Raw genomic sequence first — 21716 nt, forward strand, 5'->3', positions numbered from 1 at the left:
CTGTGGACTTCCCAGCAGCATGCCCTTGGATTTAAAGTCTTTGAAGTATCCGAGGGAGCTGCTTTCAACAAAGAGACACTGACAGTTTTTTAAAGTGTAGACTTTAAATTTATGTATAGCCAAGCCAATTAAAAGATTAAAAGTTTACTTTTTACAACTACTGGTTTCTTTTTGGCATGAGCAGCTTTGCAAGGCAGAGGTACTGGGACTGAACGTTCTCAGCTGAAATTGTGAAGGTTCATGGGATCTTTAGAAATTGATTCAAAAGTCATTTTAATACACATACTGGTTTCCCATTCATAGTTATTTTAAAAGGAGCCTAACCACATAGCAAAAAATATGTAAATGAACTCAGATTAACTTTTCATATAGATATTTAAAATAACCATTTTGTAAGCAAAATGTTGTATGTATATTACACAGCAGATGTAAGACAATCTTCATCCTCATTTCTCTTGCATGTCCAAGCTGTGTCAATATCTCTCAACTATAAGATCACCATCCAAAATTCTTTACAAGAGTATTAGAACTGGCCAAGATATTTTCAATGAAATTTTTTCCAGTGGAAAATGCCGATCCATGGAAACCAAAACATTTTTTGGGAAAGTCAGTTTTGACAATTTTTTTTACTCAAAAATATTTTGAAAAAAAAGTATTGAAATTGTCAAAATATCTCAACAATTCAGAAAACCTGAGACAAAATTGATTACCCAGCCATGAAGCTAGCATACCTCACTTGAGAACTGGTTGCCTTCCATCACCCCCAACAGCTATCTCCTCCTCTCAACAACCCCCACTTACTAGATGAGACCTAAAATAAGAAGAAAGTTCCCACGGTTTGTTTTGAGGATAATGATTCCTGTCAGAGCAGCCTGGAGGATGTGGAGGGCTATAACAAGGCAAGCTATCGGGAATTCCCCATTGAAGGTTTGAAGTTTGATGTTATCAAATCTGAATCAGCAGATCTGAATTTAGCTATAAAAAGGAGCCTTCAAGGTTCATTTGCTTTCAGCTCCTAGGAGACAAGTTGCAAGGTTTCTTTTGCAAATCCTAGAGACTGCAGGCTTTACACAGCCCTATCCACAATTGAAACCAAAATAGTCACCGTGGTATATTTCCTACCTAGCTGAAACCAGTGAGCAGGGCTGGGATTCATCAGGCACTCACGTGTATCATGTAGCAGCACCCCTTTCAAGCTCCCTTCCTAGTCTTCAGAACCTAAGCTTGTATTTTTTTTTAAAAAAAAACAGCCTCTAGATATTATGATTGCAGAGACAGATTTGAAAACATGGACCAAGTGTAACTGATGCAGTGATGTGAGGAGAATGTGAGACAATAGTTGAAAGAGATATGAACTGGGACTAACTCAGATGTCCTATGATAACAATGTCAACATTTAAAATATTAACTATTTCACTACTCAAAACATATAAAAAAGGAGAAGGAGGATTATGTTAAGGAGAGCTGCACAAACTACTATTGTTCAGTTTGGTACCACCAGGATCTTTAGATGCTTATCTGAATAATATAAGATTTGAGCTTAGGAGAGTTCTTGCTCATTTCCCAGCCCCTTATCAAGAAGAAGGAGTCAATCCAAGATGCCATGCAGAGCCCTGAGGAGCATCTGAGATCTCCCAAAGATCAGCCAAACTCAAGAAATACAATAGGGCATCTGAGCCTCCACCTCACACCCACCACCTTCCCTGCATACTCCCCTCGGGCGATCTGAACCCTGCAAGAAAGTCTGTTTTCAGGATATTTTCAGCCCAATTTCTTAACCAAAGATGTTTGGGATAGGTTTGGATAAATATCTGGATCTTTAGATGCTTATCTGAACAATATAAGATGTATCTATTACTTTCAGATTCATATATAAATAAAAAAGGTGTATGTATACTTGTGCATATGAACTATGCACATGCAATAATATAGTTGTGCATATAAAACATACTCAAGCAGCATAAATGTACACAAAACTATGTTACATGTTACACATCATTTTAGACAGAATTATCTGTGCTTCAGTTAAAACTACTACTGATCGTTTAAAAGGAAAAAAATATAATTAGCAAGCAAAGCACACACATGAATAGATCTGCACATAGTCCCATGGGTTAGCCTTACCAGTGCTGTCATCATAAACAATAGTGACGGTTTTCCACTTGAAAAACTGCACAAGGTCAAGGATGGCACGACTGAGAGAAGAGAAATCTGGGTAGAGGCTGACATAGAATGAGTCCTTGTTGTCAGAAACTTGATGTTTCCAGCGAGTCTGTATATGTGGAACACCCAGGGCGTTGCAGATGGATTGCACGGCATTAGCTGAAGAGCTATGGGAAGGTCCAAAGATGGCTGCCACCCCAAGGGAAAGCTGATCACAGGCTGAAGAGGAGACAGAAGTCTGTCAATTATGAGAGGAGAGAATGTGCCAGAAAGTACTGTACTATTCCCATTAACTAAATGGCACTTTGTGAAATATAAACTTATTTTCTGAGGGAGCCCCCTTCCTAGTCAATGTTAACACTTCCATTTGCACTGAGACCTTTCCTTTAAATAATGACCAAGTTGAATTATATCTTCAATTTTTACTGTGATTTGATAAAGAACCATACTTAGCATGCATACAGCACAAAGCTACATTTAGTTAAAACTCTTGCTAATGTCAACGGAAGTGTGGGGGAGGGGCGGGAATCAAACTCTAATGCAGCTTACAACAGATGTAGGACCATATAGGGCCATATCTTAGTTTAAACCCAAGCTTTAGAAATGAATTTCCTCCCCAATCTACCCGGACTACATCCCCAGAGAACCCAATTACTCAGTGGATTTCAATCTATTCAGACAATGTAACATTAAGCAGATACTGACTTATGCTGAAGTGGACTTTTGGATGTATTGTTTTAAGAGGTATATATTAACTGGCAGAATGCAGGCGGTCAATATTTCTCTTTAAGGAGATTAATGAATACCAATAATTAAAGAATTAAATCAATGTACATTATAACACACATCCTGACAGAATATTTGAAAATATTCCCATTTTGGCCATGCATCTCTGAAATAGAACAGGTTTGTTCTTTTAAAATAGTATTGGGCAGTTAAGTTATATGGTCGGAAAAAGATCTCTGCCTGGGTGAAGGCATTTACATGAGATATGAATGATTAATATTGTTACAAAGTCAATACTGCTGACCGCCGATGAAGCAAGCAGTAGAAATATACATATCTCATCACTCTTTTCACTAATTTAAAATTAATCAATCATTCTCATGTGTTTAAATGATGGAGATACTACCAAGTTCTTGATTGTGTACTGAGAACTGGGCAAGAACTCCCCTGCAGAGCACCAGTGACTTAAATGGGGTTTTACATAGGCACAGTGACCAACCCACATGGCTGTGAGTGGAAGACTGGGGCCTAAGTGACTACATTTCACTATAAAACATAACTCAGCATTGCACTCCAATTTCTACTAATATCGCCCTTCCCTCGTGTAGTCCACAAGCTTTATGCAAATGCCAGTAGATGGGATCTATAACAACAGTGATAGCCCATTGAAAAGCCATCTGGTAGCTTTTTTTTTTTTCTTGCTTCTGAGAATTTGAGAGTGTGATCATTTTGCATGTGATTTAATACAGCACTTTTCTATAAGAAGCATACCATTTTTTTAATGTATTGAGGGAGATTTGCATTACATTTGCATAATTCTTTATTCAAACATCTTGGGAATATTGTGATCTTCCCTGGGATTATTCTTCGGTATGGTACCTTTAAAAACTCATTAATCTCTCATATGCAGTCGACTCCAAGAGTCTGTGTGATTAAGAGGTAAACAGACTGTATTTTTGATGCGATGTCTGCTTGCTCACTAATGGGCATAATCATGAACCATGTAACTAGTCAAATGCATAAACCCAGTTGTTAAAAGCCTGCTTTTCAGCCATCATACTAAGTACACCATTTTATGCTAACCTTTAGCCTTTGATTCCTGACTAAAAGACCTTTCAGCACAAAAGTGGTTGTCAAATATGTGAAAGTACTTTGGATTCATGAAGCCATGAACTATCAGAGCTGAAAAATTTTACACAGAGTTTAATACAGTCTAGTTAACTGCAAATAAAGAGGTAGTCTCTCATTTTGAAGTACAAAGGGGGCATATAAATATACCTCTATGGGTCTGTGAATTGCAGCATAAGAATAACAGGATAGAGTGTGTCTTTGGGCATAGCCCATGTAAGGAACACGAATTACTGTGCTGATCTAGGAAAATAATTAAGACTCAGAAAATTACATTTTCTTTCCTGTTCCCTCCTTGCTTCCTGGGAGAATGAGGGAGCAGAGTATTCCACTATAGACCCTTGCCCATAGGAAGTTATTTCCCAGGCCCCAACCACCTGCTAGTTCAATAGGACTGGCTGGTGAATGGGCAGCCACTCCATGACACCCACTTGTTTTCTGGGAGTTGGGAGGGAGCAGCACCCCTCTGAGCATGCTCTAATCTAGTATCTGGAGTGGCAGTTTAGCGAGACTCTGTCAGAGAGCGTCTTGTTTCCCCTGCTCAGCCATGTAACACTGGGCCACACTCTGGCCCATAACATATTTTAAAGGAAGTGTTATATAAAATGTAAATTTTGCCCTGTACATGCAATTAATTTCCTCACATCACCCTTTGCATTAAACAAGAAACCTCTGATAAAATCTGATTAGCTGACCACTGCATCTGTGATCTTTCTACCATTCTGACTATGTTGCTAACAATCAAAAACCTATGTAATTTCCACTCTGATGCAGAAAAAAATGCTTTTGCAAAAGAACATGAGCTAACACCAGCTTGAATCAAACACCTGTGTATTTTAGGAATAGAAGACCACAAAGAAATCTCAGAACACAGCAGGACTTATCTGTTTTACATTACTATGTACGATACCATATTACAGTGTCCCAGTATGTATGAGGGATCACAATAAAAAGATACAGAAAGTACAGCAGCAAGGTCTGAAACTACACAGGATTCACAATCATGGGTGTGGAAGTAGAGCAAGAACTGATAGGGGTTTGAAGGGGATTTCAATGCAAACAGTCTCTTCTGTGAGCAAGAGTCAGGCTAGCTGTAACCCTAATAACGCGAGATTTGTAGAAGCGAGGATTGTGTGAGGCGAGTGGGAAAGACTTGTGTGAGAAGTTGTTGCGACCTTGTGTTAGATAAGTGTGGAATGTAGACTATAGTCTAAATAGAGGTGAGAAAATAAGATATCAGGATGGCCTATGTATAAACAAAATGCAGCTGTTGCTCATTATTGTATGTAACAAAAGGTATAAATGCTTGCTGTAATTGTTTACCTAGAGAGAGACCTGTTTAGCTCTCTCCCTCCATGCAATCGCTAGAGATAATAAAGTATCTGACTTGCTGCACCCAAAAAGAGAGTGAGAACTCTGTTTTTCTCTGACATGGGAATCAGTTTTAATTAAAAAACAATCCATTTACTTTTAAGCAAATGTCAGAGGCCCTGATACAGCAGTCCATCCCTTAATTTATAAACCCGTGCTTATGTCCCATTGACTTTGAGGGGACTTAAGTATGTGCTTAAATGCTTTGCCAGAAAGGAATGAACTTAAAAATGTAATTAAATGCTTGGAATTGAATTGGAGCCCGAGTGCACAGGAAGAAGTTATTGGTTACAAATGAAGTGCTATCACAAAATTCAGAACTTTAGATTCTGAACAGTCTAAATCAAAGGGTTTGGTTCAGACTTGTCTCTAATTTTAACATATACTGGAAGCAGCAACTGGAATCTCAGTGCAGCATGTGTTTACACCATTGTGATTCATTTAGGGTATACACTGCAACTGGGAAAAAGCCTCGCAGCCCAGGTAAACAGACTTGTGTTAGCAGGCTCAAAATAGCAATGTGGACATTGTGGCATCAACAGAGGATTGAGCTAATGCCCAAGTGACTCTGAGTTCAGGTCGCTAGTCTGAGTATCCGCCAGTGCTGCAATATCCATGCTGCAGTTGAGCCAGGCTGGGAGACTCACTTCCTTTTGTAGTGTAGACATACCTGTAGCGGCCTCAAATAAAGTTTGGTTTGTGGTGTCAATTGAATCAGTTTGTAACACTACATACAAAACACGCACTTTAGGTGCACAGGGAAAGCTTGGGCCTGAAGCTTCATGTTCTGCTAAATAGGTGCACCAGCTACTGGGAGACAGAGTGGCACAACAGGCCACAGCATGAAGGTCCTAGTCCTGCGAGGTGCTGAGCATCCTCAACTTTCACTGACTTCACCAAGAGTTGAGTTTCTTGCTGGACTGGGCCCAAAGAGGCTACTCAGTTTCCAAGGTTGCTAGTCTCTGAGGCCATGTCTACACTGCTATTAGACACCTATGCCTGGCCCATGCCAGCTGACTGGCTCATGGGGTTCAGGCTGTGGAGATGTTTAATTGCACTGCAAAATTCCGGGCTCAGGCAGGAACCTGGGCTCTAGGACCCTGTGAGGTGGGAGGGTCCCAGAACTTGGGCTACAGTCCGAGCCCGGAAGTCAAACACTGCAATTAAACAGCCCCACAGCCTGAGTCGGCCGGCACAGGCCAGCCGCAAGTTTTTAATTGCAGTGTAGACATACCCTAAAACCATCCTCATCTCAAAATTGATTTTAAATATATAAGGAAATAATAGTCTTTTGATGGGGAAGCAATGCTGATGTGATTTTTTTTTCAAACTGTTACCTTTAAAAGACAATTTTTAAAGCTTTTCTTTTATGTCAGCTGTGCACGCCTTACCCTTGTACAGTATCATTTCTCAATAGTTTACTGACAGGCATTTATTCAGGTAGATGAGCCAAGTGAGTTTTAGCTGCTGCCATAAAAGTTTAAATATGCAAAACATCACCTTTCTTGGATGCTTCAAAACTGTCATAGAGATTTATCTTTTGGGTGTCATATGTTAATGTGGTGTTTGGCAGGAGAGTTCTGTTTCTGTTGATTGTGTTCACAGCAAATCTGAAGGCCAATTCCTCTGCTCCCATTGGGCCGGATTCCACACATTCAAAAATACCCCCTGGAAATGAGAGAAAGAGAGAGAGAGAACAACCAGTCAGCCAAAACAACACACAGCCAATGTTTCAAGATATCAGTTGAGTATTAGACACTGGAATTAATAGGAATTTCTCAGTATTTGCCCCAATGGGGGTCCAATCCTAAGCCCACTGAAACCAATGGAAAGCTGCCCATGACCTCAGTGGACTTTGGATCACACCCTAATTGCACAATATTAGCACATATTTCTCCAATGATCACATTCACACCCATTTAAATTGTCAACTTTTCTTAATTTTTCTGCAATCCCTGTATTTATGCGATTGAGACCATGTGAGTGTGTGTTGGGGTGGGAGGTAGATCATTTATAAAATACCTAAATAATACTTGACACCAAAATAAAATGGAAGGGAAGAATTCATGAATATTTCCACTGGTGACAATTTTGATGGGATCCCCTAGCATTCCTGCAACCTCCACAGATCAACTGCTGCACAGAAAAAAATATAAAGCTCCTGGAGGCCCATTTTCCATTGTACCTTAGGTCCTTTACACAGCTTTGATAGAATAAAGGGCCATAGAGAGGGGCAGAAGCTGCCCTAAGAATACTGCCAGTGTAAGAGGGGTCCCCGGGTGATGGGCAGCTGCTAGAAAGGCTGTATGCCACTCCACTTGTAGCCTTGTAAGGAAAGGGAGGGAGCAGACATGATCAAAAAGCACTTTGGTTTAGGTAATGCCATGTCTGATGACAGCCTGCAAGGAGCCACTGCAGATAGAATGTAAGTTACAGCAGCCCCAAGGTGGCTCTTATTTATGCTGAGGGCTAGTGAAGACAAGAATATGGAGGCTGTAAAGGTAACTTAAATGCACCTTTGTCCGTTTTGCACAATTTCAAAACACTTATAATAGAATGTAGTCTATTCCCACTTACACACACACACACACACACACACACACACACACCCCAGATAATCTTAGTATGAGATGACTTGAGAAGCTGAAATCCAACACTTTGGAAAAAAATCACTTGTGTTCATAATTGAAAGGTTTTTTAAAAGGGGCAGTTTCCAGGGCAGCCACTTGTTGTCTGCTAAGGCTCACATGGAGGACAGCCAAGGGCCACTCTGCCTGGGATCATTAACTACAAGTCAGGTTTTATTTCAGTGCAGCAGACATTTTTCATTCCCTCTTTTGTAATAGCTTGTGCCTGTTCATTTCTAAACTGACGTTGCTACCTGGCTCTATATTATCTACGAATTTCCCCATTCAACACTCTGCTGCTTTTCAGCAGGAAACCCTTGACAGAACACAGATGTAGAAGAGCTGAGTCAGATGGAACACTGCTAACTACAACAAACTTATAAACAAGACTGTTGAAGAGCAGAGTAGACAGGCCAGCCCTATAGGGGAAAAAATGGGTATTTAGCTAGCACCTCACCACTTTCCTCCATCATATATTATTAAATACTAAAAGGCTTTTAGTTTTACAACCATCCTACCATTTTCAGCTTGTTTCTTGCCACAGGTTGGAGAACAGGTGTTATTTTTCCCCCCTGCAGATGAGCCCTTAAAATCCTGACCAGACCCCTATGGACAGATGCTCAAATAATATTAACTTAAAAATACAAGTGTTGCATATTGAGGAGAGAAATGGCAAATGGCTACTTAAATGTTAGCTATTTAAAACTCAAAGGGGGGCATAGGTGGGAATTATAGCTAGGTGTGTATGGAATTGATCAAAACTGAGACAGCAACGAAGGTAGCTATAGGAGATAAACAATACTGCACGAGAAAAACAATAATCATGAGAAACAATACTACAGTAACTACGAAAGGAAAGAACTTGGATAATATCCAGGTGAAAGTAACTGTAATACAAAATTATTAGGGAACATTAAAAATGATCCCCTGAATAATAATACAACATAAAGATTGGAGACAACCGAATATCCTGGGGAGTAAAGAAGTTATATTTAGCAGAATGTGGCTTGATAGACAGCCCTCTATATTTATGCTGTTTGGAGGCTTACAGCATCTACACATTGAAAGTCAGACTGTGATGTGTAGGAGGATTCTATTTTGATTTCAGGAGACTATGAAAAATACCTTTGCAACAGAAAGCATAAGATTACTCAATACAATTGATAAATATCGTTACCAACTGTCAAGAAAGCGAAAGGAGGTTGCCTCAATAAGATCAGGATAAAAATAGGTTCTATAGACTTTGTTAAGATAACTGAAAAATTGTTACTCAAATATATAGATAGCCGGCAAACTGTAACAGTTATTTAATGGAAGATTGTATCCAAAGTGACAGTGCATTCACATCAACAACAGACAAAGCGAATATAATATCTGGTGGCATTTATTTTTTCTGATTTTTATATTGGAAGATTTTTTAAAAAAAAAATCTATGTTGATCTTAGGTTTGTTAGAGTATTTTCTCACTCGTTCTTATTTATTGCTGTGTTCTCCTTCTGCGATCTACATAATATGCAATCTCTTACAGATATAGCATAAAACTCACCCCAGGAGTGGGGGAGCTAAGATGGATTTTGGCCACATTTACGCACTCCCAATTCAGGGCTGCTGCCAATGCTGGCGAGTGCCCCCTACAGCAAAACTTAGTACTGTCAACGTTATGGCAGCTCATCCCTACCTGCTCTGGGTGGCAGCACCACCTAGAAGCTACACATAGCTGAAAATAGTGCCATGTAAGTGCTCAGTATTGTTGTTTTTACTACACTTTGTGGCCCTATCCCTCCAACCCCCTCATGTTATCTTTCCCTGTCCCTGACATGACCCCTATTACAAGGTCTTGTAGAGGAGGCTTTGCAGGGCAAAATAAGATATCTTGCATAAATTCTGCACCAGAGGAAATTCTCTACTGGACATCTCCACTTCCAGGGTTCTAATGTCTCTAGAGCAGTTTTAATGGGCTGTAGCAGAGAAGAGACCCCCCCCCCCCGTATGTATTTAGAAATCCTCTCCACCCACCTTGACCCACTGGGAGCAGGAGGATGCTATGTATTGAAAGTTAAACCTGACAGTCATGAGAAGAAATTGCTTGGTAATAATACTAGCACTTTGCACTTCTGTAATACCTTCCATCAGAGGATCTCAATGCATGTTTAAACGCCAATAAATTAAGCCTCACAACACACCTTTGAGGAAAGCTATTTTATCATAAAAACATGTTTCTTTCTTATTTGACTTTTCTCCTCGTGCCACAACATAATTTTGACTAAGAACATAATATTACTTAAACCAAAAGTGAAAACAAAAAAAGATAATACATAGTATCATAAACTGAAAGGGCTTTAAAAATCAGAAGTTCTGACTCCCAGTCAAACAAGACTCCCTTGGCATTTTCTGGGACTATGGATCCCATTTTTTTCTGTTAATAAACAAGAAAAGCATGTTCTGTGACCTTAGAGTATTACTTAGCAGCAGTTAACTTTCCCAAAGGAGGCACTAAACATCAGATCTTTAAGGCCATTTTTAGGAAAGCTATGATGATCATGTAGTTTGTGTTCATTGCAAAATGCTGCAAATCAAGGGGGAAAGTAAATGTCTTTGCTACAGATAGGGTGCAAAACAGTATCAGCATCCAAATAAAATATCAGTCTGTGCTTCTTCAGACAACATGTGTTCAACCAAACCTATTGCTGAATGGTTTTACGGAGCTTATAAAAATGCAATACACCTTCCACCGGGTACCCAGAAATCAAGAAACTATTTCTGATAAAATTCCAACTGTGGGGTAACAATACAGAGTGTTTAGGAAAAGGTTGACTGTACCTTTGAGATCTGGAACATTTTGCATGACAGGTTTTTTGTTTGTTTGTTTTATTTTGTTTTTTTTTAAACAACAACTTGTTATCAGGAAGTTAGCTGGAGCTGGGCTAGAGATTGAACTCAGGAATGAAATATTGCTAGATTAAAGTTCCAATCCTTAAATGAACTCCATGTGAACACTGTAGTCTGCCCATGCACAGCTCATTGCAGCACTCGGGTCCTCATCTGTAAATAAGTGCTTGAGGCATGTTTTAGACACTTGGGGTCGGATCCACAAAGGGACTTAGGCACAGGAATCTTACAATTTTGAAGGGGATCCAGTCGGGTAGGTGCTCTCTGGGTATGTACGGTTGCCAACTTTCTAATTGCTCAAAACCGAACACCATTTCCCTGCCCCAGCCCCGCCCCTTCTCCAATAACATGACCTCCCCACTCACTCCATTCCTCCCTCCCTCTGTCACTTGTTCTTCCCAACCCTCATTCACTTTCACCGAGCTGGGGCAGGGGGTTGGGGTGCAGGCTCCAGAGTGGGGCCAGGGATGAGGGGTTTGGGATGCAGGACGGGGCTCATGGCTGGGGTAGAGAGTTGGGGTGTGGGATGCAGGTTCCAGGAGGAGGCAACAGGGACACATTGCCGCTTCCAGGAGCTGCGCAGATGCAGGGAGCCTGCCTTAGCCCCACTGTGCCTCCAACTAGACTTTCAGCAGGCTGGTCAGCAGTGCTGTCCAGAGCCAACAGGGTCCCTTTTCGACCAGGCGTTCTGGTCGAAAACCAGATGCCTGGCAAACCTATGAGTATGCCTACCACATTGGGGCCCCACATGCAAAATAGATGGAGAAGTTACTATATTTCCCTGTTCATGCATCACACTAAGGCTTAGATGGCCACTAGGTGTTCAGATGTTTAGAGGAAGGCATCAGTGTGCCTACCCAGAACCAGAAACTTAGGTGCAGAGGGGACTTTTGTAGCAACAATGTACGTACTGAGTGAGTTTTGGCAATTACAGGGTTAAACAGCAGCCAAGGGGAGTTTCATGGATCATAGTGGTGCCTAAGTCTAGGAGATTGGTACCTGAACCCCAGACATAAGTGCCTAACTACCTTTGTGGATATGGGCACAGTGATTCTTGTTGTTATTATTCTGATCCAATGAAAAAAATACAAAATAAACTTATTGAAGTTAATTTTAAAAAGAGTGGCTCTACTGACTGGATCTTGAGACATAACACCACTCATACTACACTACCTGTAAACTGGAAAACAAAAAACAAAATAAGGTTTGGCCCCAGTTTTCAGGTGTTCTCAATTATTATAAAGGATATTGGCTTCCAAAAGATATTACAGCACATTGAGCTATGTTATTCCCTCCCAAGCAGACATTTATTCTCTACTACTGGTGTCCCTGGTATTCAGGATAGCTTTATTAATAATCAGAGTGAGAGCGTGCACATGCTCTCAGTTAAGCAGAGGGAAAAGGCATAAATCTTGCCCTTGATATGTGGACAAGCAACCAAACCATGGCCTATCTTTGTCTAACAGCTTGAGAGAGATGTGGGTGTGCAGGGTTTGTCTTATTTCTAACAGAGTATATGAACCAGAAATCATCAGCACTATCACCCTGATACTAGCAACCATGCATATAAAGAAAATGGAAGAAGTTGCAACTATACCTCAAACATGCACCACTGAGAACATTTAACAGGAGCTGGAAAATGTCTTTTTAATGTTTGGGTCACATCAAAGAGATCACACTTGGTTTCTTCACTGTATACACTGTTAATAACATCAGGCAATGTATCAAGGTAAGGTATTAATATGTACCTTATTACAAAAGCACTCAGGGATTGTGGTCTCTCATATCTGCTGCTTCACCTATTGTCTTAATTCAATTATGTGTGGTTTCCTTTGCAGTGATCAGCAGCGATTACTGTATTAAGAATGATGCCTAAGGTTTGCTGCTATGTTAAACCACTTTACAAAATCTTACAAGACTCCTGCTACCCAGTGCTGCAGCTAATTTAAGATGCATGGTTCAAACCAAATGAAACTCTACCTTCTGCAAGACGTATCACAATACAACAATCTTTGAACATATCATTATCTGCAATGCCATCCAGGACAGCACAGCTGACTATTCAGGAATAGGTTTTTCTGATTCTCAGATTCTTTAAAAACTTTCACCACATTAGGCAGTACTGAAAAACCATCCTTAGGCCAAGTTCAAGTAGGCATCCAGTCATTTTGTGCAGGAAACTACCGGGAAAACCCAGTCCTCAGCTGACTCTGCCAACATAATAATCTGTTGAGTCATTTAATCAGTGACCAAAAGCTAGTAGTTATGTAGTTATATAAAGATAAGGACTATATATGTATAGTAACAATACTATTATATACTCACTTTATTTCCAAATCTTTCTGAATTGGGAAGTCAAAATAGCAAAAATTTGCACAGAATGTTCCATAAAATTTTAATTTTTAAAAGTCAAAATTAAAAATTTTGATACTTCCCATCAAAATGAAATGTTTCAAAATGAAACAAATTTGACATTTTAAGTCAAAGTGTCAATTCAGAACAAAATTGTGTTAATTATTCTAATAGAAAAATTGAAACATTTAATCAACATGAACATTTTCCTGCAGAAAAAATTAATTTGGACAAAACCACATTTTCCAGCAGGAAAATATTTTGTTCAAAAAATATTGACCTGCTCTTTTTATGGTTAATCACTCATTTTGACAGCCAATAGGATGACAAACTATTAGAGATGGTTAAGGATGGATGATTTAATTTTCCATTCTCCATCTTACACAAGCAAAATTATTTATTTTATTGCATAATGGGGTGGGAGGAAGGGGAAGGATTGCTTTTGTTATACGTTAAATGTTTAAATAATTCATAAAAACATTTTTGCATTTGTGGTCTAAATCAACCAAACTAGTGAGGTTTCCCCCACCAACTTCTCAGTTAATAGGCACAGGATTTCATCTATTTTTTCATTTATTTGCTATATTTCATAGAAAAACTTTGTATTTTCCTAGTTACCTATTAATCCCAGAAAATATATCCATTAGACATGTTTGAATGTGTTGTTAATGTACCTTCCCGACACACCTTATTTGTGCATTAGCTCTTGTGATAAATCAATCTTTCACCACTTAAATTCATTAGAGCTTGTTCCACATAATGCATCAGAAACGTATATGACGAATAAGTCTGAAGACCATTTCTGATACACTTTATATTTCTATATGAAACAGAAGTAATTATGCAGCTAGTGAGATACAGTACATTCCCAGCTGTTCGAACCATACTTTACTTTTTCTGCGTTCATTAACCATTTATCATAACAAACAGCATAGTCTTCCAATATTAACTTGTCAACCACAAAATTGTACCTCTTAATATTTCATCACTCTGATGTGAAATAATGAAGTCTACAAAATATGAATTTGTGGAATCTCTAAAACATATAGTGATATTATGTCTGACTCCCCATTGCATTACACAAGTTGTGTGCCGATGTCACTCCAGTGATTTCTTATAACCTCTTTGGTGAATCAAGCACACTACCTTTTATGCACATATGTTAACTACACAGCTGCAATGAAAGAAACAAATCTATGGCATAGCATTGAATGGTAACAGCTTTTATTCACAAATTTAGGCAGACTACCTGCTCAAAATATCATTGTAATTGCAGAAGATTATGTACTTAAAACTAACCCTATAGCTCATTTTCTGTCTTCCACTCCCTGATACATCTCTTTGAGGAATAGCATCTGTAAATGAGTTAGGCAGTATGCTACACAAGACTGCCTAAGGTTTTGGGATTTTTGTTTTTGGTTGTTTTGGACAAGTAATTTCTGTAGTAATTTCACAATTACAAAATAGATTATACAGAAGTTCTTAGTTGGACAAGATGTCCACACAAATAGATGTGCCAGACTATACCAGGTTACACACAAGCCTTGCAGAGGGGAAGTTTGAAACAGATTATTCTGAGAAAACCAGAGAGTAACTGTCATCCACTTGAAATGACTGACACAACAAGTGAGCTCCAAATGTTGCTGCATGCAACTGGAAACAGCCATTGAACCAACCTAACTAGTCCTAAAACAAAAGCATTTCCTCTATGCATCTAGCATAGCCTAAAGATTGTTTCTATGGAAAGTAATGGTGCTTTACTACACTAGCTAAAAGGTATCTTCCACTTTGTGTCCTCTGAAAAATTAAACTTTAAATATGTGACAGAAGACCATATCACCTCACATTATAATATGTAACACCCACTAAACATGAGGCTCTAAGCCTACTGTTAATCACTGAACCTAAAATATGCCTATTCTGATTGCTTACACACAGCAGTTATTGTTCCATTACCTGCCAGTATCAGGGATCTACTAGTCATTTCATTTATAATTATGAAATCGGGATAAGTCTAAAGGCCAACTTCACCCAGGGTGTAACACCATTGACTTCAATGGAGTTACACCAGGGATAAATTTGGCCATATTTTCTCATTTTTAACCAGGAATTGAAGAACTGAGCTAATTCTTTAATACAAATGTTTCTATTAGAGCTAGTTGAAAATTTTAAAATATTAAACATTTTGGACAAAACAAATTTCACAAAAAGTTCACCATTTTTGACCAGCTCTACTTTCAACACTGTATTCTTATTGCCTATTAATCTTCCTGTTTCTACTTTCATCAGGAAAGATAAATGTCATTCTCTAGAAACACTTTCCAAACTTCTGTAACATCACTAACCTTGTGATACAATGCTCCAGAAATACAAAGACAAATAAAAACCTAAATTTTTGAGGAGTCATGTCATTTTTTTAAAAAGCTTCCAGCAAATTTGGATAAATATTTTGTTCAAAAAATGATTCCAGTAATATGTAATATTTTCTTTTCTTCTGACTTTTTTCCTCTCAAGGAGATCTTTGCTGTACAAGAATTCATCTGCTTCTGTTTCTCATTTCTCCACTCAGTATCCTGTGTCTGGGTCACCATAATCATCTCAACATCTAATTGTTAAGCTAGACACAAAATTATGATTCTGAAAGAATAATAAAGCTCTCTGAATAGAACTCTTGAACAGAGATCCTGTTTTATGTACAGTAAATAACTTAGATGAGGGGGGAAACAGACACATTGAAAGTAATAAACAAGTTATATGCCATACACGAGCAGAAATGTCTCTAAAGAGATTATATTTTATAAGTTTTGCAAGAGACACCAAGGGGTCTTCAACCACTTTACTGCCATGAAGCAAGCCCGATAAATTCTGCTGCTCTCCTGATTTTAATAACTCACTATTTAAAATCACAGCACAAGATCATCCAAGGGGTTCCCAGAGCAATGGGGTAAAGCTTCAACAGTGAATTATTGATTAACAGACAGTGAAGTGGACAACAGTGCATTATTAATATTCCCAAGGAGAGAGTCTTCTTTCTGCTACAGCCTCTTTACATTCCTGCAGCTTAAAGGGACCGTAATTCCCCCAGTGCAGGAACACAATCAGATAGCTGTGAAGGCCCCTTTTGCAAGCTACTGTGTGGGAGCTGGAGGTGGCAAGGCCATAGCAGATGCCATTATGTTACAGTGATGCTGCCTGGTGCAGCTGCCCATATTCAGTTTCGCTTAGAATGCCTTAACTTGGGCTACCATAACTGTAGGGCAGTTCAGACTCATTCCATTTCAGCCCCCACAGAAATCCAGAACTGGAAGGCTGTAAAGATGGATTAAAGCCCTTCCCATAGGTTACAAGTTCTGTGCTGTGCACAAAAATCTCTACCTTGCCCTGTACCGCTTCCCACAGCCCCCATTGGCCTGGAGTGGCGAACCACAGCCAGTGGGAGCGGCAATTGGCTGAACCTGCAGACGCGGCTGGTAAACAAACCGGCCTGGCCCGCCAGGGTGCTTACCCTGGCGGGCCGTATGCCAAAGGTTGCCAATCCCTGTAACAGCCAGTATCTCATCATTGGAGAAGCTGGCTGGAAGTCAGGATCCCTGGGTTCTAGACCCAGTGCTACCACAGACTTGCTCTATGCCCTAGGGCTAGTCAAAATTTACCTGTATCACAAGGATATCTGTTTAACAGATATGGAAAACTTCTCACAGCACTGAACAGACTGAATATACAGTAATACATTTTGAAAGCCTTGGATTAAAAATGCAATGTATGTTGAAATTATTATTGGAAATGTATAATATGTATGATAAGTAGGGTGTTACACAATTAAAAAAATTAATTGCAATTAATCGTGCTGTTAAACAATAATAGAATACCATTTATTTAAATATTTGTGGATATTTTCTACTTTTTCAAATATATTGATTTCAACTACAAAACAGAATACAGTGCTCACTTTATATTTTTATTACAAATATTTTCACAATAAAAAAATTAAAATAAATAGTATTTTCATTCACCTAATACAAGTACTGTAGTGCAATCTCTTTATCTTGAAAGTTAAACTTACAAATGTAGAGTTATATACAAAAAATAACTGCATTCAAAAATAAAACTATGTAAAATTTTAGAGCCTACAAGACTACTCAGTCATACTTCTTCAACCAATCACTCAGACAACCAAGTTTGGTTACAATTTGCAGGAAATAATGCTGCCTGCTTCTTGTTTACAATGTCACCTGAAAGTGAGAACAGGCATTCACGTGGCATTGTTGTAGCCGGTGTCGCAAGAGATTTATGTGCCAGATGTGCTAAAAATTCATGTGTCCCTTCATGCTTCAACCACCATTCCAGAGGACATGTGTCCATTCTGATGACGAGTTCTGCTTGATCATGATCCAAAGCAGAGCTGACCGACGTATGTTTATTTTCATCATCTGAGTCAGATGCTACCAGCAGAAAGTTGATTTTCTTTTTTGGTGGTTCGGGTTCTGTAGTTTCTGCATCGGAGTGTTGCTCTTTAAAGACTTCTGAAAGCATACTCCACACCTGGTCCCTCTCAGATTTTGGACAGTACTTCAGATTCTTAAACTTTGGGTCAAGTGCTGTAGCTATTTTTAGAAATCTCACCTTAGTACCGTCTTTGTGTTTTTTTAAATCTGCTGTGAAAGTGTTCTTAAAACGATCATGTGCAGGGTCATCATCTGAGACAACATTAACATTAAATGTTGGGTAAAACAGAGCAGGAGACATACAATTCTCCCCCAAGGAGTTCAGTCACAAATTTAATTAACATATTTTTTTAACATGCAACATTATCATGGAAGCATGTCCTCCGGAATGTGACCGAAGCATGAAGGGGAGTAGCAATGTTTAGCATATCTGGCACGTAAATACCTTGCAACACCAGCTACAAAAGTACCATGCGAATGCCTGTTCTTACTTTCAGGTGACATTGTAAATAAGAAGCAGGCAACAGTATCTCTCATAAATGTAAACAAACATGTTAGTCCTATTTCTTGTTCAGCCAATCGCTAAGACAGAGTAGACTTGTAGGCTCTAAAGTTTTACATAGTTTTGTTTTTGAGTGGAGTTATGTAACAAAAAAAATCTACATTTGTAAATTACACTTTCACAATAAAGAGATTACACTACATTACTTGTATGAGGTGACTAGAAAAATACTATTTATTTTATCATTTTTACAGTGCAAATATTTGTAATAAAAATAATATAAAGTGAGCACTATACACTTTGTATTCTGTGTTGTAATAGAAATCAATATATTTGAAAATGTAGAAAAACATTCAAACTATTTAATAAATTTCAATTGGTATTCTATTATTTAAGAGTGAAATTCATCACGATTAATTTATTAATCATGATTAATTTTGTTTAGTTAATCACGTGAGTTAACTGTGATTAACTGACAGCCCTAATCTTAAGGATTATGAGCACAAGCCTGCAGGTCTTACAGAGGTAACATTTCCAGTATACTATATTGCATCCATGTAGATGCAAGGTCAGGGCCCTAACTTCTGTTATTGTGCTGAGCTCTGTTTTAAGATAGTTGCATATCACCCACTTCAGTGGAAAGTTTGCAAGACAGACTTCCCCTAAAGAGATGTAATCTATCCACATTCTTTTAGGAGAAGTGTCCAGTGCATAATGGCTGGGGTAAAAATATATATGGGATAATTTTACAACAGAAGGGCACTAAGTATTGCATCAACATTGATTCTATCCCATCTTCTAATGTTTTAAATAAATCTGAAAGCACAAACCTAAGAATGACATAATGTGGATTCTGTTATTTAATGTGATATCTGTGGAAAGATATTAAAGCCTTTTACACCACACTGGCAACGTAAAGGGACCTTAAAGTGGGTGTAAATATCATTTGTTTAAAATATAATTCACACTTACTTTAAGGTCCACAGCAAGGCCTTGAGGCATTCTAAGCTACCTCAGGTGGTGGATGGGGGAATCCCATACATGGTATGGCCTGCTCTGAATATGTTGAATAAGGAGCCATGGACCTATGGTTGAGAATCAGGTTGACAACCTGTCCATGTAAAAAAAAAATACAGTTATGGAAATAACCCAGATAGAAGAGTCTGTCTCAATTAGCCATCTTGAAGGAGATTGCTTTTGGGATCACTGAGTTTAAAAAAAAGATAGTAGAGACAATTATTTGAGAAAGAAGGTTTAAGTGGTTTGGGCATGTCATACAGATGTCAAAAAACAAACATATTCCTAGACAAGCACTTCACTGGATACCATTTGGTGGAAGACAGAAAAGAGGAGGACAATAAATGACATAAGAAAAATATTGAGAAAGACATCATGGAAACAGACTACAATGGAGTAAGAACCATAACACTAGACAGATGGCGGTAGAAACAATGGGTTGCCTAGTGTGTCACAAGGCACAACAGAATCCAGTCTAATCCAATTAAGGCTGTAATTTTATAGATTCCTAGATTCCATGGCCAGAAGGATCCACTGTGATCATCTAGCCTGACCGCCTGTATTACACAGGCCACAGAACCAAAACAATTCTTAAGACCATTTTAGAAAAACATCCAATCTTGATTTAAAAATGGTCAGTGATGATGAATCCACCTTGATTCTTGGTAAATTGTTCCAGTAGTTAATTACGTTCACTGTTAAAAATGTATGACTTATGACCTAAAGGGATCTTAGCGTAAATGAGAATAAGCATTTATGTTTCTAAATCTTACCCTTAATCTTCACAGTGTTAATAGCTATGATTTGAAGGCCATGAAGAAAAGAATGTGAACTTGTAAGAACACTAGTTTGGTTTATGCAGTATATATTCAAAATATCATGCTGATTTTAACTTTACTTGCATATATTGTTTATTTCAGTCAAGATGCCAACAGTACATGACCACAGATGGCTGATGGAATAAGAACATCTAAACATATGCATCTATATTGTGTAAAATACGTTATTCACAAGCTTCCTTCCCACATTAAAGATACTTATAATTATCTCTGCCACACTAAGCAATTTATTAAGCGGCATGTTTAATTATAGTAATTAAATTGCCATCTTTCCTGAATGCCAGCATCCTTCATGACCATTGTATACAAAGACAAACAAAAGCACTAAATGAAGATTCTTAAAAGCCCAGTTCCACAAGATTTAGCTAAATTTGCTTTTCATCTTCTTAGCTGTTAAAATGTAACAACAAAGCATATTCCATGGCACCTCTGGTTCCACCTGAAAAACATGCAGCTGAACGAACAGTGAAACTTTGAGAGGAAAATAATCTCAACCTCTGGGGGAAAAAACCACTATTACTATTTGAGGAATATTTTAAGTAAATTTAATTATCGTGAAGGTACAAGACAAAGCCCTAGAGACTAAGGCAATATCCAATATAAGACTGATACAGTGCACAAGTTTCCCATAGTCTTTCCTATTAATATGCCTTGAAATTAATATGTTCTGGATGGTTTTATTTAGCTTAGCAAGATCATCGTGAGAATGTACTAAAATATGGACAAAAATCTACTTCCGCAGTTTTCCCATCCTGATTGCTGTTAAAAACTAAATGATATTTTATTAGCTTAGCAAAAATAATTGTTCTTTCAGGAAAAATGGGTGAATATAATTTTGAAAAGCTAGCTTGAGCTCAGGTCCAGGATTCAAGATCACAGAAAATGAAGAAGCTGTGTACGTAGACAATGAAGTAAGAGGAGCTGAAGTGGAATGGACATTGCTAATAATTTGTTTTGGAAATAAACAGAATTCAGAAGTATTATTAATTATTAGCTCACAAAGTAATAATAGTTATACTTAGTTTGAATTTAGCCTTTACAATATAATTTCATAATTGTAAAGTCATGTGCTAAAGGAAACAGAGAGGAAAGTTGAAGAAATGGGGCCAGATTCTCATTTACATGAAGGCCCTTTTTCACTGCTTTGATAAGGTATAGATGACTTAGTAGATATGAGAATCAGGCCATTAAAATAGAAATCAATCTGTAGCTAAGAAACTTGGTAAATCTATATAGCTGATGGTTTGATTTAAAGTAACTCCACCTTTAAATTAGATGACCTGATAGAGCCTACTCCTGCTCCCAAGTAAGTGGAAAGTAAATAAATTCCTACATGTAAATTTTTATGCTATACTACAGAGATGTAATAAAATTATTTTGTAATGTGAATAATTTGTAACAATAAAAAGCCCATCCAGGAACAATAATCTATATTACAATAGCCTCAAATTACTATAATGCATACCTTGGAAAGGAAATCAGGCTGCCCCAAGCCCAAGCGCGCCGGAGCGCGCCTTCCCGGTCGTCCCACTCCCCCCTTCCCCTTCCTCCCGGGTTGAGCTCCTGCGGTATGCCGCGGCGGTCCCCGGGAGCCGGGGGGAGCGGACCTGCCCGCAGTCATGCCTGCGCTCAGCGAGCTGGGCAGCGGGTCGGCTCG

The 21716-nt window shown here is 38.5% G+C and overlaps 1 protein-coding gene across 6 annotated transcripts in view; it reads right to left on the bottom strand.

Moving 5' to 3' along the window:
* Nucleotides 1–21716, bottom strand: part of GRIK2 (glutamate ionotropic receptor kainate type subunit 2) — a 591552-nt gene that overhangs the window by 400568 nt on the left and 169268 nt on the right. For all 6 annotated transcript variants that reach the window (XR_005596176.1, XM_039530285.1, XM_039530290.1 and 3 more), the window contains exons 4-5: nucleotides 6889–7056; nucleotides 2125–2382 (exon numbers count right to left, since the gene is read on the bottom strand). Coding sequence is in view for 5 of the 6 variants with exons in the window: in XM_039530285.1 (XP_039386219.1) it covers nucleotides 2125–2382; nucleotides 6889–7056 (426 nt within the window). In the remaining variant the exon portion in view is untranslated. The remainder of the gene's footprint in view (nucleotides 1–2124; nucleotides 2383–6888; nucleotides 7057–21716) is intronic.

The sequence above is a fragment of the Mauremys reevesii genome, linkage group 3 (genome assembly GCF_016161935.1).
Source record: "Mauremys reevesii isolate NIE-2019 linkage group 3, ASM1616193v1, whole genome shotgun sequence".
In the NCBI taxonomy this organism is placed as follows: domain Eukaryota; kingdom Metazoa; phylum Chordata; order Testudines; family Geoemydidae; genus Mauremys; species Mauremys reevesii.